Source organism: Pipistrellus kuhlii, unplaced genomic scaffold, assembly GCF_014108245.1.
Source record: "Pipistrellus kuhlii isolate mPipKuh1 unplaced genomic scaffold, mPipKuh1.p scaffold_m20_p_2, whole genome shotgun sequence".
Taxonomy (NCBI): Eukaryota; Metazoa; Chordata; class Mammalia; order Chiroptera; family Vespertilionidae; genus Pipistrellus; species Pipistrellus kuhlii.
In genome coordinates, this window is record NW_023425515.1 from 179,402,654 (window position 1) to 179,426,846 (window position 24,193).

Below are 24,193 nucleotides of genomic sequence, written 5' to 3' on the forward strand. Positions count from 1 at the left end.
TTTTCCAGGCTGCTCTTGACCTTGGATTGGGGTTTACCCTTCAAGCTTTCTCTGAACTTCTGACTCAGACAGGGAAAGGGGCCTCTCCCCATGTCACACCTGCCTCCCCCAATTCTCCCCATGAGACACAGCACTTATCATGCAGTGCTGTCTTTAAGCTCCCTATTACAGATACTCTGTCTGGCACATTTTAGCATTTAGTGTTCCCCCACCCCTCTCCAGACGGTAGAAGACATTAGACACAGTTCACTGATCACAATTTATTTAATCTGTTGGCAGCATAGATATTAGTTACCAGAACCATGCTTTCATAGAAGTGGACATTAGGTAGCCATTCTATGGGGAACTGCAGTGCACTTAATCATCACTACCACTTTTCAGTTTCTTGATGTTCTGCTTGTGCCGCTCAATTTCTTTCTGCAGACGTTCAATCTCCTTTTTATGATGCTGGATCTCCTCTTCATGGTGTTTCTTCAGGGCTGCCAGTTGTTCTTTAGTCCGCTCTCTACAAGTAAACAGTGACTCTGGGTTTAATCCTAATCCATCACTGCAAAGAGATCTCTCAGCAGAACCTGCAATACCTAAGGCAAAGTGTCCCAGTCCCACGGGAGTCTGGCTGGTCATCCTCTTCTAGCTCCAGCCCCACTAGTGAAAGAACACTCCTTTGGAAATGTAGTGTGGAAATGACCAGGTGACTCCATTTTTCTGGAGCTAGTGCCTGAATTCCACCACTCACAAGCTATTCCTTTTATATTCCTCATTAGAGCAGAAAACTCCAGAGAGGTGTGATGTATGTCCCCAATACCTTATTAGAGGAATAACCAAGGGAACAGATCCCTTTTTGGGGAAATGAGTACACAAAGGGGTATAGTGAAAGGAAAATTTTTGCAATCTATCTTAAATTACCTAGAGCTTTCTTTGCCTGGAGAAGTGCGTGGCCCACTGTAAAGGCCAACGAGAAGGTGGGAGGGAGGGAGGGGAAAAGAAGGGGCCTCCTGCATGGGCAGTACTTGGCAGTACAACTGAGAAACAATACAGCCCTGGCTGGGTGGTTCAGTGGGTTGGAATGTTGTTCTGTGCATTGAAAGGTTGCGGACTTGCTTCCTGGTCAGGGCACATATCTAGATTGTGGGTTCAAATCTGTGTTGCAGTGTGTATGGAAGGCAACTGGTCAATGTTTCTCTCACTTCGATCTCTCTCTAAAAACAAACAAAAAACCAATAAAAACATCTTCGGGTGAGGATTAAAAAAAAGAAAAGAGAGAGCCCTTCCTGGTTTGGCTCAGTGGATAGGGCTTTGGCCTGCAGACTGAAGGGTCCCGGTTTGATTCTGGTCAAGGGCACAATGCCTGGGTTGCTGGCTCAATCCCAAGTAGGGGATTTTCGGGAAGGTGGCCGATCAATTAATCTTTTTTTTTTTAAATATATTTTTTTATTGATTTCAAAGAGGAAGGAAGAAGGAGAGATAGAAACTTCAACGATGAGAATCATTGATTGGCTGCCTCCCACACGCCTCCTTCTGGGGATGGAGCCCACAACCCTGGTGTGTGCCTTTGACCAGAATCGAACCTGGGACCCTTCAGTTCAGAGGCAGATGCTCTATCCACCGAGCCAAACCGGCTAGGGCAAAGCAATGATTCTCATCATTGATGTTTCTCTCTCTCTCTTCCTGTCTGAAATAAAAAACATATTTAAAAATATGTAAGAACCCAAGTAGGTGGTCTTTAAGGGCTGTACTTTGACTTTCTGGTATGCCAGGGGCCATGGTGATAATTTTTTTTTTTTTAAGAATGGTTTGATTTTTATAGAGAAAGAGGGAGGGAGAAGAAACATTCATGTAAGAGGCCACAACCCCACCCTGTGTCCAGACCAGGAATGGAATCAGCAACCTTTCCAAGCATGGGCGAGGCTTAACTAATTGAGCCACACTGGCCAGGGCCAAGGTGATAATTCTTAAGAGTGAAGAAGAGAAGGCAGAAGTGAAAAGATGGCCAAAGGAGAAGCAGAGATAACTTCTACGCTATTCCTTACTGTGCAGAGAAGTCAGTAAAAGATAATTCAGAGTTGGTAAAAATGTAGAGGCCTAGCCCACTCCATACTTTTTTTTATTGTTATTGTTAATCCTCACCCGGGGATATTTTTCCATTGATTTTTAGGACGAGTGAAAGAGAAAGATAGAAACATCCACGTGTTGCCTCCTGCATGAGCCCAGACCAGGACCCTGACAGGGAGGAGCCTGCAACCAAGATACTGCCCTTCCGGATCCGGTCCGCATGCCAATCCCTCTCCGGAGGCTCTATCCACTGACCCAAACCCGCTAGGGCCCCACTCCATATTCTTTTTAAAAATATATATATTTAATTTATTTCAGAGAGGAAAGGAGCGATAGAAAAACAAACCAACGATAGAATCATTGATCGGCTGCCTCCTGCACGCCCCACACTGGGGATAGAGCCCGTCACCTGGGCTTGTGCCCTGACCAGGAATCGAACAGTGAAGTCCTGGTGTATAGGTGATGCTCAACCACTGACCCACACCGGCCGGGCCCACTCCATACTGGGCGGAGCCGGCCAAAAGTCTCCAGGAAATGAGGAAGGGAATTTCAAGTCGGGAGCACTCAGCTCCTATATGACCCACTCGCTCTGGCCAAGTTAGGCCTTTGGAGGTCTAGGGGATCCATCCCTTAGGGGCCAGCAAAGCTAAGGCGTGTGGAGGAGAAAACATCCTGGAAGGATATATAGTGGGCGTTCACGCAGCGGGCAAACTCAGAGGGCCTGCCAGGACTGGGCGGTTGGATCCAAACAATGCAAGGATCTGGGGGCGTTTTGCACGATCTGGGAAGAACTGCACGGGTGGGGATGGTAAATGGTTCTGGAAGAATTGGGCCAGAGAAGCGCAGGTGGGAATGGCTTGGATTGTGGGCCCTGGGACTGACTCTTCAGCAGGTCACTAGGAGCAAGGGTGTAACGAGGCCCGGAACCCGGAGCTCTGCTGCGGGGGTGGGGCGACCTGGCACCGGGGAGGGGCGGGGTGGGGAGGGCGACTGGGAGTTTAAGAAGGCCGGGAAGGAAGGCTCCGCGAGATCTAGGGCTGAACTCCGACCCGGGGCCTCACCGGAAGTATCGTTCCTCTTCGGCCTTCTCTTTTTTCGCGAAGGTCCCGCCGGCCTCCCTGATGGAGCCCTCGCTCGAGCTGTAGCGAGCGGGCTGCGGAGAGAGACGTGACATTGGGAAAGGTGTGGGGGGCGGGGCGAGGCGCCCGCGCCCAGGGCTGGGGCAGCGGCCTCTGCCGCGGGCCTACCTGTGCGCAGCCGAAGCCTCCGGCTTGTATGGCCCTCGCTCCCCGCACCGCGAGCCGCAGCCGCGCCGCCGCCGCCGCCGAGACTGCCATGATTGTCAGAGCCGCGCAGCACCGGACGCAGAGGTGCCGACTCCCGTGGGCGCCACCGGCGCTCGCGGCCGGCGACCAATCGTGTCCGTGGAGAGGCGGGATGAAGCCGGGAGGAGCGAATCACGAAAGGGGGAGGGCGGGGTTTCTGGAGCTCGCGGACAATGCTGAACAGGAGGCGGGCCTGTTCTTAGCCAATCCCTATCAAGGTCTCCTGGGCCACAGGATAGAAAAACAAGAATGGAGGACGTTGGTAGGCGAGTCCCCGGCGAGGGAGGGCCAGAAGCCATTAGATTGAAGCGTGGCATCCACCTTTCACCCCCTGGATTCCAATCCCAAGTTTATTATTGTTAAACACCCGAAGGAAACCTTCCCTTTCCTGGACCGCTAGGGTACATAAGATACTATACGAGCCTTGGCTGGTGGCTCAGTGGTTAGAGCGTGGTGCGGGGCCCATGTACTCAAGGGTCACGAGTTCGATCCCCGGTCAAGGGAACAGGTACCTGGATTCAAGGTTGCACCCCTTTCCCCCTAGTGGGGGCGCCTTTGGGATATTTCTTTCTCTCCTCCTTTCCTACTACTCTCACTCAAATCAATGGAAAAAATACCCTCTGGTGAGATTAACAACAACAGCAAAGATGCTATAAGAAGAATAGTAAGATAAAAACAGATTTGGTAAGATGCTATAGGGATTGAAGTGTGGATATCTATGTCCAACATAACCGGACTTAGTTGGTCTCTTAAGAGATATCAAATGTCCTTTTGTTGCATTGCCATTTCACTATGAAGTTTCAGCTTAAATGTCACCTCAAGGGAGTCATCCCTGATCTCCTTAGTCATTCTATCATAGCTCCCTGTTTTGTTCTTTCTCTCTCTTTGCACTTTTCACTTTCTGAAGTTACCAGAGTCGGGATCAAATAGGCATTAAGTTAGTATTTGTAAAATTAATGAATAGGTTATCAAAAGGTGTGGTGCAATGAAGAGCATAAGTAGGAGTCTAGGGAAGAATTTGCCTTGACATTCCTTCAGCCATGAACAAATATGAACAAGAAAATAGTTTATATAGCCTTTGCCTGCCTATGTCATATTTTCTCTCTGGACTCAGTTTTTGTTTTTTGTTTTTCTCCTGTAGATGAGAGAGTTAGGCCAGATTATCTATGTTACTTATGATTATAACACTTGTTTTCTATGAAATGGTAGAACTATAATCATCTTTTGGCTGGAAAAATGCCAGAACTGGTTTGTATGACTTGGGAGAAAATGGCTGTGGGGCACATTTTCAAATGTTCATTGCAGAAAATTTGGAAAAAGTCAAAGCAGGGTAGAAACAATAATCATTTATAATTCCTACCTGGTGATAATAATTTGGTGTGTTTCTACAATAGATGATCTTTAAGTACCATTCCACTTTCAGAAACTGTTTCTACTTCTCATATTGCTATTTCTTGATTATCTCCTAGGCTGGGCATCCATTGGAGGGTCTTACAGAGTTTGTATAAAAGATCCATCCAGGCATTAGGATGACTGTGTTAAAAAAAAAATAGAGAAATTGTAAAATTTCAACATTGCTGATGGGAATATAAAATGTTTAGGCTGCTGTGGAAAACAGCTTGGCAGTTGCTCAAAAATTAAATACAGAATTCCCATATGACTCAGCAATTTCACTTTAGGTATTTGGTATATACATCTCCCGCTATAGCCCCCCCAGTAGAAAATTGGTACTTGAACAAACACATGTAATTTCAGGTTCATAGCGGTACTATGAACCAAAAGATGGAAACAACCCAAATGTACATCAATAAATGAATAAAAGAACAGTGTAATATTATTTAACCACAAAAAGTAATGAAGTAATGATACATGCAATACCTTAGATGAACCTTAAAAACTTGCTAAGTTGAAAGAAGGCAGACACAATAGGTCTCATATTGCATGGCTGCATTCATATGAAATGTCCAGAACATGTAAAATCTATAGAGACAGGTCATAGAATGGTTGTCCAGGTTTGGGAAGTAAGGGAATGGGAGAGGTTGTCCGGGTTTGGGAAGTAAGGGGAATGGGAGAAATGGCTTAATTGGTGCCAGATACCCTTTTGGGGTGATGAAGCTGTGGAACTAGATAGAGATGGTGGTTGCACAATACTGTGAATGTACTAAAGTCCAATGAGTTGCTGAAACCAGTTTGTCTCAGTGGATAGAGCGTTGGCCTGAGGACTGAAAAGGTCCCAGGTTCGATTCTGGTCAAGGGTATGTACCTTGGCTGCAGGCACATCCCCAGTAGGGGGTGTGCAGGAGGCAGCTGATCGATGTTTCTCTCTCATCGATGGTTCTAACTATCTCTCTCCCTTCCTCCCCGAAAAAAATCAGTAAAATATATATATTAAAAAAAAAGATACAGTACCTGTCTTTATAAAAACAAACAAACAAACAAAAAACGGTTAGCTGAAACCTGTTTGGCTCAGTGGATAGAGCGTTGGCCTGCGGACTGAAGGGTCCCAGGTTCGATTCCGGTCAAGGGCATGTACCATGGTTGCAGGCACATCCCCAGGAGGGGGTGTGCAGGAGGCAGCTGATGGATGTTTCTCTCTCATCCGTTTTTAACTCTCCCTCTCTGTAAAAAAAATCAATAAAATATATTTAAAAAAATAAATAAAACGGTTAAGATTATGTCATGTGTGTTTCGCCTTAACTTAAAAAAAAAAAAGTCTTCAGTTGGCTGCGCCGGCTCCCAGCCCCTTAAGACGGAAGGCGGGGCTGGAGGCGGCCCCTGAGCATCACGGGTCGCGACGCCTGCGCAGAAGAGTCACGTGGTGCCTGGGCCGGGGAAGATGGCGGCTTCTGGGGAAAGCGGGGCTTCGGGCGGCGGAGGCAGCACGGAGGAGGCGTTTATGACCTTCTACATTGAGGTGAACCACGCGGGATGAGTAATGGCGCCCGGGCGGCCCCTCCTGGGCCTGCTCTCCCCCCGGCGAAGGCAGCGGCCCTCCTGGCCTGGACCGTTGAGCGGCTCCTCCTGTTTGGCCTCCGGGGCGGCGCGGGGTTAGGGGTGTGTGTGTGCGTGTGTGTGTGCGCGCGCGCGCGCGTCTCTCCCTGATAGCTGCGGGGGGACCCCCTGGGCCATGGAAAAGGGGTCGGGGTCCGACTTCTGCGGGCAGATGGCGATTCTGGCCAACGAAGCATCTGGGCGCGCGTAGAGCTCCCAGGCCCGCGGAGCTGGGGCTGGCCTTCCTGGGGGCGACTTCGCCGTCCTGGCCCCCGTTTTTATTTTTAAACGTCCGCACTCTCTCCCTAGTCCGCTGTCATGAGCTGTGTTAGCGGTTATTCATGCCCTTCGCGAGGGCCAGGCACCGTGCGTCACACCAGGTGGGCACCTCCATTTCACAGATGACAAGCCTGAGGTGTGGGGAGAGGAAACAATGTGTAGCAGCTTGTATCCTCTGAGGATCCGGGGTCCGTTGGATCCGAGCTTCGTTTACTGTCGCCTTTCCAGCACCCACTGCATGTGGCTATTCAGTAAATGGTAGCTGAGCAAGTTCATGGATGAACACATGAAGGAAAAGCATACCACTTGGAGCCGGAGGACCTCGGATTGGATTCGTGCATGGCAGTTACTGAATTCTCTCAAGGCAGTGATTTTGCAGATCTCGTTGCCACGTCTGTAAAACGAATTAACGTTAGAGCGAGTTTTCATGAGGGTGAAGGGAGTAAATTGTGTAAGAAGGAGTTTCATAAGCACCAGCTTCTCTCTAAGGCTTAAGGCCGAAGATGGAGCTCCTGAGGTTGGCATGGATTGGAGGGAGTTGCTCCTCACCAGGCTGTGAGCTACCGTGTCGCCTTCACCTTTCATCTTCGCTGTTTTGTAACTGTGTTCAGTAGTACAATACTTTCTCCCAAGAATTACATTTAAAAAGGGAACTTAGCACATCCTTTATAGCCTGTCCTTTTGAAATGCCTGATTCACGTGAAAGTGTTCAGCAATTATAAAGGAACTTGTTTCACTTACCAACTCTTAGTTTGAAAAGAAAAAAGCAAAAAGCAGATCTGGTTTGTTTGAATTGGATGAGAGAAAACAGGGCAAGGAGGACCCTTCAGTCGCCATTCAGTGTCTGACCTGTACTAGCGTGCTGTTTATGCGCTGCAGATAGGGTAACGAACAGCAGAGAGAAAAAGCCTGTGTTCATTTCATAGAGTTTGCCTTCTATAGAGAAGGATAAACAGTAAACAGATAGGTATACAGTATAACGTCAGGTAGTGATGTAAGTGCTATGAGGAAAAATAAGCCTGAGAAAGAAGGTGGGAGGTGGGGAAGGGGCATGCTATTTTTAAGAGAGTGAAGAGGAAGGAGAAACAATTGTAATAATTTGAATAATAAAGATTTATTAAAAAAAAAAGAGAATAAAGAGGGAAGATGCTGAGAAGGAATGGCTTTTTATGTTGTTGAAATTCTTCCTAAGCTTATTTGATGAGAGGAATAAAGATGGTAAATAATATACCAGGCATTCATTTCAACCAGCATTCCAATTCTGATCGTGGCACCAAGGTTTTTCCAGGACTAGCTGGTGCCTGTTCTTCGGATTGTCTTCGGGCCAGGAATTTTTCTAACTCTGTTAGAGTTAGGTAGGCAGAGTTATTTGCTCTCTCCCACATAACTTTTTTAATGCTGCCTTTAATATATATTTCTGTGTACTTGTATTTTTTTTTTTAAGTTATGTTAAGTATGAACACACTTGAGTACATCTATCATCAGTGGTAACTGAAGGTGTTGGATATGACTTTGAAACTGAATGGCTGCTCTGGAATCAAACTGTTAAGATTAAAATTCTTATTTATAAGTTGGGTAATTGGGAAGAACTCAGTTAATTTCTCTTAGTCTCAGTTTTCTTATCTGTAGAATGGGGATGATAGTATTTACTGTGTAGGATTGTTGAGAGGAATAAATATGTGTAGTTTTCATAGTATTAAAATTCAGCAGATGGTAGCTGAGTAATTATTCCTCACAGTGGTTAGTAAAATAACTTATGGTGACAATTCAGACTTTATTTTTGACCTATACTAATGAAGTTCTTATCGCTTTTATTTTAGGTGAAACAGATAGAGAAAAGAGATTCAGTTCTAACATCCAAAAATCAGATTGAAAGATTGACCCGTCCTGGTTCCTCCTACTTCAATTTGAACCCATTTGAGGTGAGCTGTCTGGTGTAGCTGTGGTGTCATGACGGGAGCTTTGCATAGTTGCAGCAGACTTACATCAGAACACATGACTAACTTGTGTTATAGTTGGAATTGAACTTGATGGTTTTATTGTGAGCAGAACCTGAGAGGTGGCCTGTTAAGGAAAATGAGATAGTCTTTGCCCTATCAGATATTCTCCATCATCGTTAAGCAACCCAAATATATATGGGTTTATTTTCAGATGTAAAGGGATAGCTAGCTTTGATAAACTTAGGATCTTCGGTTTAATTTGCTTGTTAAAATTTTCTGTTTCACCACAATTAAAAAAAAAAAATTAAAAATCCCAACAACTAAAAAATGATCGCAAGGAGATACAGTTTTTGGGTTTCCTTAGTTTTATAATATTTATAATATTTCTTATTAAAATTTGAAATATAAAGAAAGCAAGGATAAACATTCATGTATAATTCTCCCTAAGAGAAATTTTAGCTACTCTTTACTGTTTACATTCAAACAATTTAATAGTTTTTTCCATATAACGAAAAGTAACATGGTGGAATGATCAGAACAACCAGTGCTATGATGTGCGCTGACCACCAGGGGGCAGATGCTCAAATAAGGAGCTGCCCCCTGGTGGTCAGTGTGCTCCCACAGGGGGAGCACAGCTCAGCCAGAAGCCTGGCTCATGGCTGGTGGGTGCAGCAGCGCTAAGGAGCAGCTGAGCAGTGAGCAAGTGGGCGGTAAGGAGCCAGGGCCCCTGGACTGTGAGAGGGATGTCTGCTGCTGGCTATCCCCCGAGGGGTCCCAGAGTGCTAGAGGTCGCAGGCTGGGCTGAGGGCCCCCTCTCCCTGCCCTGCCCCCTGTGCACTATTTTCTTTTCTTTTTCTTTTTTCTTTTTTTTTAAAAAAAAAATATTTTATTGATTTTTTACAGAGAGGAAGGGAGAAGAATAGAGAGTTAGAAACATTGATGAGAGAGAATCATCGATCAGCTGCCTCTTGCACACCCCCTACTGGGGATGTGCCCACAACCAATGTACATGCCCTTGACCGGAATTGAACCTGGGACCTTTCAGTCCACAGGCCAACGCTCTCTCCACTGAGCCAAACCAGTTTCGGCCCTGTGCACAATTTTCATGCACCAGGCCTCTAGTTTAAAAATAAGGAGGATCATATAGATACTTCATGCTACTTATTTATTGCTTTATGCTATTTTAAATGTGTTGTTACATAAAATACAGTTTTGCAACATGCTAAAAGTCTCTATTTAAACAATTCTTTTATTGTAAGATTTTAAAATTAGCTTCTAATTATTCACACTTATAAATTGAATATTGTTAACATAAAAGTAATGCTTATGGAGCATTTATAAAAAACTCTTTATTGTGGTGAAAGATACATAATATAAGAATAGCCATTATAACCAGTTGTAGGAATAGAGTTTAGTGGCATTAAGTATGTTTAGTGTGCATGGGCTACTATCCCACCATCCATTTCTAGAACTTTTTCATGGTTTTAAACAGGAATCCCAAGCCCATTAAACAAGAACTTCTCATTCCTCCAACCCCCAGTTCCTTGGTAACTGTTCTCCTTTCTGTCTATGAATTTGCCTCTTCTAGGTGCCTCATATAAGTGGAATCATACATTTGTTCTTTATGTCTGGCTTAGTTCACTTATACTTTTTCAAGGTTCTTAGTTCACTTATACTTTTTCAAGGTTCATCCATTGTTTCTGTTTTTTTTTTTTTTTTTTTTTAATTCGTAGTTTCTTTCTTTTTAAATACGTTTTTATTTTTAGAGAGGAAGGGATAGGGAGAGAGAAATATCAGTTGGCTGCCTCCCTCATGTCCCTACTTGGAGTGGAGCCTGCACCCCAGCCGTGTGCCCGGATGGGAATGGAACCAGTGATCTCCCAGTGCATGGCATGATGCTCAGCTAACAGCCCCACTGGCCAGGGCATTACTTCTGTTTTTCACAGGCAGGAGCCACTGACTGGAATTGTCCCTGTCTGAGGCCTCGGGGGATTAGTGAGGGAGAGGCATGGATACTGACTGACTGACCAATTCTGGCTGACTGGCTCTGCACAGCCCCTGCCCAGCCGTGCCTTAGCACCATCCCAGGTACTTCCTCTCCCTGGGCCACAGCTACTTAGGTCTAGAATTTGATCCCTTGGTGGGAGCAGTGCCACCTGCTTCTTCCTGTCATTGGCCCCAGAGTTTCTCCCTGAGTTACCATCTTTTTCCTCCCCTCAGATCCTCCACCTTGAAGATAGTAAGGACCATGTGTTCTGAGTGACATGGTGCCTCCCACTTGCTCCCCAAGTCTTTGTTCCCTGCCACCTTTTCCTCCCCATTCTTAAATGCTAATAAAGTTAAAAGACAACAAAAAAATATTTTAAAATAATCTCAGATTTGCAAAAAGGTTGCAAGTATACTATGAAGATTTTCTTGAACTGTTTGAAACTTAGTTGTCAATACATTTTCCCAGCATCCTGGAATATTTTATGCTCTTCCTACAAATAACATTTTCTACTGAACCACAGTATAACCATCTTAAGTCCACAGATCCCATTTAAATTTGTTCATTGTATCAGTAATGACCTTAAGAACAAAAGGATCCAGTTAAGAATCTCCTATTACATCTAGTTGTCATGTCTCTTTAGGCTTCAGTCTGGAGCAGTTAGTCTTTCCTTGACTTTTGTGACCTTGACATTTCTGAAGATTACAGGCCAATTATTTTGTACAAGTCTCTCAGCTTGAGTTTATCTGATAATTCTTCATGTTAGATAGGTTTATGCAATGTTGGCAGGAATATCACAGAAGTGATACTGCATTCATGTCTTTGCAACTTATAAAGTGGTGCATGATTGCCTGGCTGGTGTGACATAGTGTTTGAGCGTCAGCCCATGCACCAAGAGGTTTTAGGTTCAATTTCTGGTCAGATCCAGGTTACAGGCTGGATCCTCATTGGGGATGTGCAGGAGGCAGCTGATCGATGTTGATTCTCTCCCATTGATCTTTCTATCTCTCCTCCCTTCCTCACTAAAATTAATAAAAACATTTTTAAAAATTGGTTCATGATTTTGATTTATCCCATTATTATCTATTTAAAAAAATATATATTTTATTGATTTTTTTACAGAGAGGAAGGTAGAGAAAAGTTAGAAACATTGATGAGAGAGTGTCATCGTTCAGCTGCCTCCTGCACACACCCTACTGGGGATGTGCCTGCAACCAAGGTACATGCCCTTGACCGGCATTGAACCCGGGACCCTTCAGTCCGCAGGCCAATGCTCTATCCACTGAGCCAAACCAGTTTCGGCCCATTATTATCCATGTTAACTTGATCACTTGAAGAGTTGCCTACTTGCCCTGACTGGTGTGCTAAGTGGTTACTGCATTGGCCCATGCACCAAAGGATCATGGGTTTGATTCCCTGTCAAGGGCACGTACCTGGGTTTCAGTTGTATGTGGGAGGCAACCAGTAGATGTGTGTCTCTCAACGCTCTCTCTTCCTCCCTCCTGTCCTCCCTCCTCCCTCCTTCCCCTGCCTCTCCCCCTCTCTCTCTTCCACTTTCTCTGAAAAGCAATGGAAAAAAATATCCTCCCGTGAGGATTAACCAAAAAAAAGTTGCCTGATTGCCCTGGCCAGGGAGCTCAGTTGGTTAGTGTTGTTCTGATATGCCAAGGGGTGGGTTCAATCCCCTGTCAGGGCACATAACAAGAAACAACCAATGAATGCATAAATAAGTGGAATAACAAATCTCTCAAATCAATTAAAAAAAAAAAAAAAGACTTGCCAGCTAGATTTTTTTCATGAAGTTACTTTTTTTTTCTTTTCTGTAATTAATAAGTATTTTGAGACTGTATAAATATCTTGTCCTTAATCAAAGTTTCAATTTATTAATTTATTTGTCAGTATGGACTTGGGATTTTTTTTAATATTAGTTACTGGGTTATATTTAAATATTTATTTTGATGCTCAAATTATCCCAAATTTGGCTAGTAGGTTACCTTTTAAGTGAGCACCTGTCTTTTTAATATTCTTCTTCATTCTTGGATTACTAGGCACTCTTATACTTTTCCTGACCCAGCCTGGATTTAACTATTTCATAGAGGAGCTCTGGTTCATTTCAGTCAAGAATGGTATTTAAAATCAAGATTTGTCCCTATCTGGTTTGGCTCACTGGATAGAGCATCTGCCCTCGGACTGAAGGGCCCTGGTTCGGTTCCGGTTTATGGGCTGGAACCCCAGTTGGTAGTGGGCTGATGAAGAAGCTGGGATGCAGGAGCTCAGGGATGCAGGCAGGTGTGGGTAGGGGGGTTTACGTGGAAAGAGGCCACGCACCTGCTGGGAAGCCACCACTCTTCCCCTCTCATTTCCTCTGGGAAAAACCTCGGATCCAAGCAAGATGTATGTCATTAATTCAATATCTAGGAGCTTTTTTTATAGTAACAAATTTACATTAAGTAAATTAATTATATTAAGTGAATGATGTTATAAATATCCAAATAGCCTTTGGTAGAAAAAAGTTTTCCCATCCCTGATCTAAACGAATCAGATTTTTCTATAGACGTAAGCAGACTGGCCTTTTTCTAGTAAGAAGAAATAATGCAGTAGTAACTGTCATCTCTGCTATCAGTTGAAATGTGAATAGTCTTTCTGTAACCACCTTACTGAGCAGCAGGTAGAAAAGGCAGAAATTATCTGGGAATGAAGAGTCTTATTACAGGGATCCTTTTCTAGGGAGCAATTTTCCCCTCACTGTCATCTCCACAGCTCTGGATTTGAATACATTTCAAACCTTCAGCCATTATGCAGTCATCTTTCTTACGCATTCTATAATTATTCTCAGGTAAAGAGCTCTCTCCCACTTACTTCCATAAGCTCCAGTGGACCTGTGCTCCTGCTCAGTCCTACCCTTTTCATGTTCCTTTAAAAAAAAGAAAAAAGCTTTAGTGATTTCAGAGAGAGGAAGGGAGAGGGAGCAAGCGAGAGAGAAGCTTCGATTTGAAAGAGAAACATGGATCTGCTGCCTCCCTCACGTACCCCGATGGGAGAACACACCCACAATCTGGGCATATGCCCTGAACATATTTTATTTTCTGTTTATCTTGTTCAGCACCTTGAGAAAAAAGGTATTTAACATGTCAGAGAATTCAGGTGTGATGTTTAGGCTGGATTCCTCTTTTAAGTCAAAGGCCCCAAAGAAGGAGACTATTACAGTTTATTTGAGTTTGGAAAGTTATGTAACTGCCACAGTCAAGCGTTTTTGTTGCTGTGTGATGGTTAACTCTTTGTGTTCCAAGACTGTGGGTTTTTCATTGCAGTATTCCCAAAGCCTGAGACATAACAGCTCAGAAAAATCTTCTAAGAATCTGAACATCCTGTGTGCTTCCTTAGAGCCATATTGGTAATATGGCACTTACCAGTTTTGTTTGTTTGTTTTTGAAATTTTATAAGAATTTATTCGAGCCAAACGGATCACATGCTGGAGAACAAGATCTCAAACACTCCCGGCATTTATTTCTGTAAGAGTTACTTATTACTTGTCGATATCCCCCCACCCTGCTAGACCTTAAATTCCATGAAAATAGTCGGTGAGCACAGTATCTAGCAGCCCTACAAGTTTATATTGGATGTATAAATCTGACTTCAAAGAGATTTGGGCCACAGGTATTGGTCATTTTCTTCACTGTGTTTCATGGCTTCCTACAACTCTTAAAGATAGGAAGGGAGTTGGATTAGCTTTGAAGGCAAAGTTATGGTTGATTCAGCTTCATTGCATACCAATAATTCTTCTATAGGTGGGCTGTTCGAATGCTTTGAAAGCTTGCTGTACATATTTACATTACTTGCCAGGTTTTCCTAAGACCCTTTAAGCATCTGACTAAGCTTAGCAGATTACTTTTCAGTTTTAATTTCTCTTGTATGTATTTTTCTTTTTTTGCTAATTTTTACCTAAGGATATTTTTTCCCATTGATTTCTAGAGAGAATGGAAAGAATGAAGGAGAAGGGCCGAGAGAGAGAGAGAGAGAGAGAGAGAGAGAGAGAGAGAGAGATGAAGAGAGAGAGAGAAACATTGATGAGAGAGACACATCAATTGGTTGCCTCCCCATGCACCCTGAACAAGGAGGGGGGCAGCTGGAATTGAACGTGCAACCCATGTATGTGCCCTTGATCTGAATTGAACCTGTGACCCTTTGGTCACCAGGCCAATGCTCTAACCACTGAGCAACCAGCCAGGGCGGTAGGTATTTTTCATATTAAGATTTATTTTTCCCCCCTCTCCTACCCCCCTTAATAACTGATCCTTACTTGATGATTATCTTTCTCCCTCTCCTTCTCCTCTCTTTCTAAAAAACCAAAACCCAAACAAAAAAAAACTTAAAAAAAAAAAAAAGTTCTTTATAAACACACACACGTTCCCTTGCCTGTTTATCTGTGCATTTCTAGTACAGAGCAGCATATTCAGCAGGTAGTAACTACTGCATAAAATATTTGAATGAATGTATGTATTTGTATTAATGGGATTAGAATCTTTGATGAGGAATGTCAACACCAAGGGTACCCAGGCTTAACAAGGAATAGTTAAATTTATTTTTTAAAACAGTATTGCTAAAAAATCCGAAACAGATGTTTCTGCCATTTGGAATCAGACTTTCCTGCAGGGAGGCCCCGGCATTGATGCCAGGTTTCCACAGTGTTTGCGATGTCCTCCGGGTAGAGACTATCAGGCCGTGTAAATTATAGATAGAAAGTGGAACCAAGGGGGCACTTCTCAGTTGAGGTGAAAATCAGCCAGCCTTCTTTCCCCCTTTTAAGTTCTATGCTTTCTCCACATTTGCAAAGGTAAGTAGGGGGTAGGAGGTGGGTACTTTTATTAATGAATGAAGGAGAAATAACAATATTTTCTTACAGTTTGGAAATATGTCTCTGGGTATAAGGTAAGTTATTTTTCTGATAGAGTGAAAGTAACTACTGTATTGAGAACCTAAAACAGCATAGCTGTTATTGTTACCGATTTGCTCATTAATATTTCTTTTTTTTTTTTTAATATATTTTATTGATTTTTCACAGAGAGGAAGAGAGAGGGATAGAGAGTTAGAAATGTCGATGAGAGAGAAACATCGATCAGCTGCCTCTTGCACACCCCCTACTGGGTATGTGCCCGCAACCAAGGTACATGCCCCTGACCGGAATCGAACCCGGGACCCTTCACTCCGCAGGCCGTCGCTCTATCCACTGAGCCAAACCGGTCTCGGCTCATTAATATTTCTTTTTTTTTTTTCTCATTAATATTTCTTGAGCATTTTTAGAACTGGGTGTCAGGCACAGTTCTAGAATGCTGAGTACTATTTTCTATGTTTTAAAAAATACATATATTTTATTGATTTTCCACAGAGAGAAGGGAGATGGATAGAGAGCTAGAAATGTCAATGAGAGAGAAACATCGACCAGCTGCCTCCTGTATGCCCCCTACTGGGGATTTGCCCGCAACCAACGTACATGCCCTTTGATCGGAATCGAACCTGGGACCTTTTAGCCCGCAGGCCGACGCTCTATCCACTGAGCCAAACCGGTTTCAGCTATTCTCTATTTTTTTATTGATTTCAGAGAGGAAGGGAGAGGGAGAGAAAGATAGAAACATCAATAATGAGAGAGAATCATTGATTGGCTGCCTTCTGCATGCCCCCTACTGGGGATCTAGCCTGCAACCCAGGCATATGCCCTTGACTGGTATTGAAGTTGGGACCCTTTGGTCCACAGGCTATGTTCTCTCCACTGAGCCAAACTGGCTAGGGCTGAGTACTATTCTAGAAGTTGATTAGAATATGTATAATTATTGGGCATCTCTTAAATTTATGAAGTCTTAATTTTTTTTACAGTGTTGATTTTGATTCTTTCAGGTTCTTCAGATAGATCCAGAAGTGACAGATGAAGAAATAAAAAAGAGGTTTCGGCAGGTATGGTACTATTTCTCTGTAATGGAAGGAGTTTGAACATTTTGAAAATGTAAGCATATGATGGTTTTCTTAATATTTGCTCTTACGGCCCTAACTGTTTTGACTCAGTGGATAGAGCGTAGGCCTGGGAACTGAAAGGTCCCAGGTTCAGTTCCAGTCAAGGGCATGTACCTTGGTTGTGTGCATATTACTAGTAGGAGGTGTGTAGGAGGCAGCTGATTGATGTGTCTCATCGATGCTTCTGGCTCTCTATCCCTCTCCCTTCCTCTCTGTAAAAAAAATAAATAAAATAAAAAATTTGCTATTATGATTTTTGGGCCAACATTTAACTTTTTTTTTTTTTAACTTAAAACTGTGTAATTCTTAGATAAAAACCTTATAATGACATAAAATCTTAAGTAATTTGATGGTCATAGCTTACCTCTGAATGGAATAAATTTTATATCCAAATAGAATCTGTCTAGCTCTTATTTAAAAGGGAGAAGTACAAGTAGAATTGTAGTGCTTACATAGAGTCATACTTACCAGTTCCCTGGCTTCTAGGAGAGAACATGTTAAATGATTTGTAACAGTTCTTTATTTTTTTAAGACCCTATTCCTTGGTAATTTGCTTTTGTAAATTTAAATGACTATCCAGGAGATATAAGGAATGCTTTGTAGAAATTCTCTAGGAAAGAAGATCCACAATGTCTGATTCTTGTTCATTCTAATCCTATATAATAAAAGGCTAATATGCAAATCTATCGATTGGCTGGTCACTATGATGTGCACTGACCACCAGGGGGTAGACACTTAATGTAGGAGCCTGCCTCCTGGTGGTCAGTGTGCTCAGCCAGAAGCTGCGCTCATGCTGGCAAGCACAGCAGCGGTGGGAACCTCCCCCACCTCTGTGGCAGCAGTAATGGTGTTTGACTGCCGGTTTAGGCGGAGAGCGGGCCTAAGCCCACAGTTGGACATCCTCCCAGGGCTCCCGGGCTGCGAGAGGGTGCAGGCCAGGCTGAGGAGACACCCCTCCCCCCCAGCACAAATTTTGTGCACTGGGCCTCTAGTGTTTAATGACTTGAGCTACAAAGTAGTTTTGAGAGTTGAGTAAGACCCCAGCCTTTCCTTCTGTGAATTGAATAATCACACTCCTGATAATGTTTTTACAAATTGGATTTTCCATGTATTTCATGTTTTTTTTTAACTTTCCCCAATGTCTTGATTTTTCTTATGTACTACAATTTTCAACCAGTGTGCCACAAGAATTTTGAAAAACATGCAATACCTGACTATTTAGTCATGGACACTGACCTCTTTTCCCTTAGAATCAGGGGTCCTCAAACTTTTTAAAGTGGGGGCCAGATCATGGTCCCTCAGAGAGCTGGAGGGCCGGACTATATGAACTACTAATTCCTACTGTAACACCTCGGCTGCCGACTATATGAACTACTAATTCCTACTGTAACACTTCGGCTGCCGACTATATGAACTACTAATTCCTACTGTAACACCTCGGCTGCGCTCACTGCCCAAAAAACCTGGCGGGCCGGATCAGACTCCTCTGCGGGCCGCATGTGGCCCGCGGGCCGTAGTTTGAAGACGCCTGCGGATTATCAAATTAAAAAAATGAAAACAGCCAACACAACAATAGCAGTTTCGTGTGAATAAATCAAAATTTTTATTGCACCTGGCCAGTGTGGCTCAGTTGGTTGAACATTATCCCATGCAAGAGGTTGCTGGCACATTTCCCGGTCAGGGCACATACCTGGATTTTGGGCCCCGTCTCTATTAGGGGGTGTGTAGGAGGCAGCTGATCAATGTTTCTCTCTCATTGATGTTTCTTTCTCTGTCCCTCTCCCGTCTTCTTTCTCTCTAAAAATAAATAAAAAATATTTAAAAAACCTAAGATGTTAATTACAAAAATTCAATTATACCTATTTCTTTTTTTGTCATTTTGACAAAAAATATTTTTTTTGTGTGTGTTGCAGAATTTTAGTAATTAGTTTGTGTGCCACAAGATGAAAAAGGTTGAAAACCGCTGCACTACATATTTAAAAGGGCTTGACCAGTGCTGAATATTATTCTTAGCTCCTGTATGACATTCTTTGTAATACCCAGTGTTACACTTGCTTCTTTTTTTCTTTTAATGCTCATCCAAAGATATTTTTCCATTGATTTTTTTTGTTGTTACTCCTCACCTGAGGATACTTTTTCCATTGATTTTTAGAGTGGAAGGGAAGGGTAGAGACACAGAGAAAGAAACATCAGTGTGAGAGAGACTCATCGATAATTGCCTCTGGCACACACCCCAATGGGCTGAGACCAAGCCTGCAACTGAGGTATGTGCCCTTGACTGGAATTGAACCCAGGACCCTTCAGTCTGCGAGCTGACGCTCTGTCCACTGAGTCAAACTGGTTAGGGCTTTCCATTAATTTTAGAGAGAGTGGAAGGGAAGGAGGAAGGGGAGAGAGAAAGAGAGAAAAACAGAAACATTGATGTGAAAGAGACACACTGATTGGTTGCCTCTTGCATTCACCCTGACCTGGGCTGGGGATTGAGTCTGCAGCGAAGTGCCCTTGACCAGTAATCGAACTCTTTGTCCGCAGCCCAATGCTCTCACCACTGAGAAAAACTGGCTAGGGCATGCTTGCTTCTTGAATGCAGTAATTGCCCCTCTCATTGCTGACTCATAATCATCTTATGATCTGCTATTAAGCTAAGATGTTTTTTATCTTTGCCTACTCAATCATTTCCCATTTTATAATTTTATCGTTTTTTTTCCTTCTGAGTTCTCTACACTTACACGTATTCAGTTTTTTTCTTTTTCTAAAATTTCAAGTTTGAACTGGGCAAGTAAGTTACTTTCAACCTTTCTGTGCCTGTTAACCTTAATTGTGAAATGCACATAATAGTGATGTCTACCTTGTGGGGTTGTTAGTGAGGATTAGGTGAGATAATACAGTAAAGCACTAGAATATGTCCTGTTACATATGTCCTCTTTGTATGGTAACTGTTGTCAGTGTGGGTTAGACAGTATGCTAAGTTATTTACTTGCATTATTTCCTTTCAACCTTAAAACAACACAATGAAATATAAGCTTCTAATTATAGGTGGAAGATGAGGCAGATAGGTTAAGTGAGTTGCTTAAGGTCTTACAGCTAGTACGTGATTGAAGTTGGAGTTAGACCCCGGGATTCTCTCTGTAGTGTAGGATTTAGCATTACATTCCCACTTGCTGTCATTCCTCAACACAGCCCCTCTGTTCCAGCTAGTTGGTTTCTGTCTGTCAGTGGCAGGAGGTCAGTGGTTCTTAAACATGGATGTCTAAAAGAATCAACTGTGGAGATTTTTTTTTTTTTTTTTTTTTTACATAAAATTTTTTAAGTTGTAAAGATAAAGCAGTGAACACCCATATACTCACCATCTATTTGCAACAGTTTGCTTCATTTTACTTAATTTTGGCAAGTAAATTACAGACACCTGATACTCCAACATGAATCTCCTTAAATAAAAAAGGACAATTTTTTTTTTGCATAACTACAATACTTGTCATACCTAACAAAATTAACACCAGTTCCTTACTATTATTTGATACCCATCCTAGTACAGGTTTAACAAGTACAGATGCTAGAGACTCATTCAGAAGCTCTGAGGGTGGAAAATAGACATCTGTATTTTTTGAAAACTTCACAGGATTGGAGCACAGCCAGAGCTGAGAACCACAGTTTTATGTTCGAAGTTCTTTTAGGAAAGAGATGATGTCCCATCCTTGTTTTCTTCTCCGTAGTGCTCAGAATAAGGAACCTAACAGGAACTTGGTAGTTTTCAGTGTCTCTCCTCCCCCCATTGATCACAACATCTTCATAATACTAGGCTTACATTTATTCTCAACATGGTGATTAAAACCCTAAATGTTTCCCAGTTGTGCATTTACCTTTTGGTGCTTGAATTTTATTAAAGATCAGTATTTCTGGGCCTTTTATGATATTAATTTAAAAAGAAATACTTCTGGCCTGACTGGTATGCTCAGTGGTTGAGCATTGACCCATGAACCAGGAGGTCACCTTTCAATTCCCAATCAGGGCACATGCCAGGTTGTGGGCTTGATCCCCAGAGAGGGCCTGCAGGAGGCAGCCAATCAGTTATTCCCTCTCATCATTGTTACTTCTCTCTCTCCCTCTCTCTTCCTCTCTGAAATCAATTTTAAAAAAAAAATATTAAAATATATTTTATTTTTATAGAGAGGAAGAGAGAGGGATAGAGAGTTAGAAACATTGATCAGCTGCATCCTGCACACCCCCTACTGGGGATGTGCCTGCAACCAGGGTACATGACCTTGACCGGAATTGAACCTGGGACCCTTTAGTCTGCAGGCCGATGCTCTAGCCACTGAGCCAAACCAGTTAGGGCTAAAAATATTTTTTTAAAATGCTCCTGGCTAACAGTCTTTTTTTGCCATAGTACCTTAGAGCTTTTGGTTTAAAGAATGCAGGCAAAGAGTAAATGTTCCTTTTCCCTTATAGTTATCCATTTTGGTGCATCCTGACAAAAATCAAGATGATGCTGACAGAGCACAAAAGGCTTTTGAAGGTATTTGTAAATTTACCTGCTTTTGAATAATATAGTCAAATGTTAGGGATGAACTGTTTTTTGTCCTGGATCAAGAAAAGAATATAATAGTTTTGTCTTCCGGTCATGAAGAAGCTGGTTTTCAGTAGAAGAACAGTTGTCATTCCAAAGCAAAATGTCGCTGTTTAAGAAATAAAACTTAACTTTGCTTTGTTAAAGCTTCTTTGTGCCAACAAAGACTGTTACTGCATAGGATCCTTTTTTCTCTGAACATAAGAAAGAATTGGCAATGTTTTATCACTGAATTAAACCTGGATGTGGTGTATTTAGCCTTGAGTGTGTATTTAATTTTTTCCAAGGCTCTCAAGGAAAGTCATTGCTCTAGTTATATGTTTTAAAATTAGTTTAACAACAGTAAATAATTTAACAAAGTAGGGAATGCTTTTAGATGGCACAAGTCCGTTTACACTGCCTGAGTATAGTTCAGACTTGCAGAGGGTGTTTGCAGAAACAGTTAATTTCAATGTTTTGCATTAGCTGTGGACAAAGCTTACAAGTTGCTACTGGATCAGGAACAAAAGAAGAGGGCCCTGGATGTAATTCAGGCAGGAAAAGAATACGTGGAACACACTGTAAGTATTTATAGAGCCGCTGTGTTTACAGGAAGTACTAGCAAGCCTTGGGCATCTTGTAGGAGGGCTAATGTTAACATAGCAGTGCCTACTGTTGAAACTGTGATTGCGTATGTGGTCTCCACCCCTTTGCTGTGGTGGTCGTGAGTATTGTGTGCTTAAAACTATTAATTCACCCCGGACCTCAGGATGAAGAGTGGTTAGGACACTGCTCCGACCTCCTTCCTTACCAGCCCTGTGTTGAGAGTGGGCTTTTTTGTCCTCTCTTTACATGTCACATTACTCCGTTTGAGAGGGGAGAAGTGGAGCAGACATGGTCACACTTGAACCTTGATTTTTGTCCTTGTCCCTGTGAAGGGGTTGGAACATGGGCTTGAGGTAGGCTGGCAAGGGGATATGAGTAAATTTTTTAAAAAGGAGGAGCTACCTGTTTGTATTAACAGGGAAGGACTCAATTGAAATAAATTTAGTTAGAGCTGGTGTTACTCTTTTGTTATTACTGAAATCTGAGGCAGGAAATGTTCAGGTGGCTTGCTTGAGGTAAGAAAGGTCTTTGTTTAATATTTTACTTGCGGGTCAAGAATCTTGAGACCTTTTATAAGGGCTATTTCAGTTGGGAGTGAATATGGATGTTTTCTTTGAAGAGCGTTGGAAGCTAAGACAACGTCATGACCAATAATAATAATGACTCCAAGTTTAGATCAGGAAAAGGAGTAAATAGGAGATGGACGACCATAATTACATCCTGCTGGTCATGTCTTGGAAATGGAACGTGTAGGCCCAATTCTGAAAATATCTGAAAAGTACCTGAAAATTTGTACTTGAACCATTATATAATAGTAGTCACCTTTCATCTGAATTTTGCTTGTAAAGGAGCCATCAGTCTTTCTGACCACAAGGTGGCAGTGGGGCCTGTCTGAGCTTGGAAAGCTCTGCTTTGTGCTGGTGTACAGCACTGAGTGATTGCTTAATGGAGTAATGCCATTCTTGTGTGGATGAGTATATTTGATTTTTTTTTATCTCAATAGTTGCCAAAGTGGTAAAAACACCAATTAACATGATGTGAAAAGTATGGGGTTTCACAGTGAAAATAAAAGAATGCAGTTGTAGAAATGCCAAAACAACAACAAAAAACCCACCCCCACGCCAATATTTATTCTATAGCTGCTTCTAAAACTTGACAACTATGTTTTCTTTACTAAATACATAACCACAAACTGAAAGATAAATGGGTAATGTGTTGAGTTTATTGGATCTGGCCTAGGATTTGATGAGTTGGGGCCAGCTCCCTCACTGCCCCATTTCATCCTTCCAGGAGGTTGGACCTTGTTCCTAGTTCTCCTTCTTTGCATTGCTGTTTTGGAGGGGCGGCTCTTCATTTTTCAATGGAAACTTCCTGTGCATATAGAAAAGTACACCTATCGTGTGTGCAGGCTCAAGGATATTCTTAAATTATGAGTGCTCAATTTTTTGATGAAAAAAACATTTTTTTTTTTAGATGAAAGAGCGAAAAAAGCAATTAAAGAAGGAAGGAAAACCTACAAATGTAGAGGAGGATGATCCAGAGCTGGTGAGTTAAATAAGGAAAAAGCCACCTTTTCTGGTGTGTCTGGGCTCACTGGTGCTTTAGAGAAGGAAGCCTAAAGAACGATGCACACATGCTATAAACATTTATTTTAACTCAACATATTAAATGTACATTTATACACCCTTTAAAAATTCACCTCTTTTTTGACATAGGCCCATGGCCTTTTTCTTTGAGTATGTATTGGAGTTTGTAGTTGACTTTATTTTATGAAACACACACATGAAGCATTATCCGTAGTTTTTACTACTTTTTTTTTTTTTTTTTTTTTTTAAACATATTTTATTCATTTTGTACAGAGAGGAAGGGAGAGAGATAGAGAGTTAGAAACATCGATGAGAGAGAGTCATCGATCAGCTGCCTCTTGCACACCCCCTACTGGGGATATGCCCGCAACCAAGGTACATGCCCTTGACCGGAATCGAACCCGGGACCTTTCAGTCCCCAAGCCGACGCTCTATCCACTGAGCCAAACCGGTTTCGGCAGTTTTTACTACTTTTAATTTCTTTTGAAGTACTTTAAAAATGTAGGTACTTGTGAAATATACCAAGAGCAAAGTCTTAGATATTTATGATTTTATTCCTAATCTTTTCCTCATTCAGTAGCAGTTATTTTTAGGGTCTTACGTTTATTGAATTTTTATAAAGCATTATACTTAGTTTTAAAAGAAACAACAAACACTTTTATAACCACATTTATGAATTTCTGTGATATTTAAGTCACAAGTATAGTATTAATTGCAATTGGCATAGATAGCTTTGAGAAAAATCAGAGATGACTCTTATTTTATTTTATTTTTAAATATATTTTATTGATTTTTTACAGAGAGGAAAGGAGAGGGATAGAGAGCTAGAAACATCAATGAGAGAGAAACATCCATCAGCTGCCTCCTGCACACTC

The 24,193-nt window shown here is 42.3% G+C and overlaps 2 protein-coding genes across 4 annotated transcripts in view; one reads left to right on the forward strand and one right to left on the reverse strand.

The window, feature by feature from the left end:
* Positions 1 to 245: 245 nt before the first annotated feature.
* Positions 246 to 3,465, reverse strand: ATP5IF1 (ATP synthase inhibitory factor subunit 1). The gene is made up of 3 exons (XM_036444853.2): positions 3,300 to 3,465; positions 3,114 to 3,205; positions 246 to 505 (listed from the first exon to the last, which is right to left on the reverse strand). The coding sequence occupies exons 1-3, from the start codon at positions 3,387 to 3,389 to the stop codon at positions 358 to 360; spliced, it is 330 nt and encodes a 109-aa protein (XP_036300746.1). The 5' UTR covers positions 3,390 to 3,465; the 3' UTR covers positions 246 to 357.
* Positions 3,466 to 6,150: 2,685 nt separating this feature from the next.
* The window catches only part of DNAJC8 (DnaJ heat shock protein family (Hsp40) member C8), a 23,702-nt gene continuing 5,659 nt past the window's right edge, over positions 6,151 to 24,193 (forward strand). The window contains exons 1-6 of one of the 3 annotated variants that reach the window (XM_036444845.2): positions 6,151 to 6,291; positions 8,468 to 8,569; positions 16,467 to 16,523; positions 21,030 to 21,096; positions 21,613 to 21,707; positions 23,206 to 23,277. In XM_036444845.2, the coding sequence (XP_036300738.1) occupies positions 6,214 to 6,291; positions 8,468 to 8,569; positions 16,467 to 16,523; positions 21,030 to 21,096; positions 21,613 to 21,707; positions 23,206 to 23,277 (471 nt within the window). In that variant the 5' untranslated portion in view covers positions 6,151 to 6,213. Of the gene's footprint in view, positions 6,292 to 8,467; positions 8,570 to 13,885; positions 13,969 to 16,466; positions 16,524 to 21,029; positions 21,097 to 21,612; positions 21,708 to 23,205; positions 23,278 to 24,193 lie in introns of all 3 variants that reach the window. The other 2 variants (XM_036444848.2, XM_036444847.2) reach the window with 2 other exon arrangements.

Excerpts from the sequence above, each read along its gene's own strand:
- ATP5IF1 (XM_036444853.2), bottom strand. The coding sequence starts at position 3,389 with ATGGCAGTCTCGGCGGCGGCGGCGGCGCGGCTGCGGCTCGCGGTGCGG. Across the intron at positions 3,206-3,299 it reads GAGGCTTCGGCTGCGCACAG|CCCGCTCGCTACAGCTCGAG; the intron begins GTAGGCCCGCGG and ends CTCTCTCCGCAG. Across the intron at positions 506-3,113 it reads GAAGAGGAACGATACTTCCG|AGAGCGGACTAAAGAACAAC; the intron begins GTGAGGCCCCGG and ends GTTTACTTGTAG.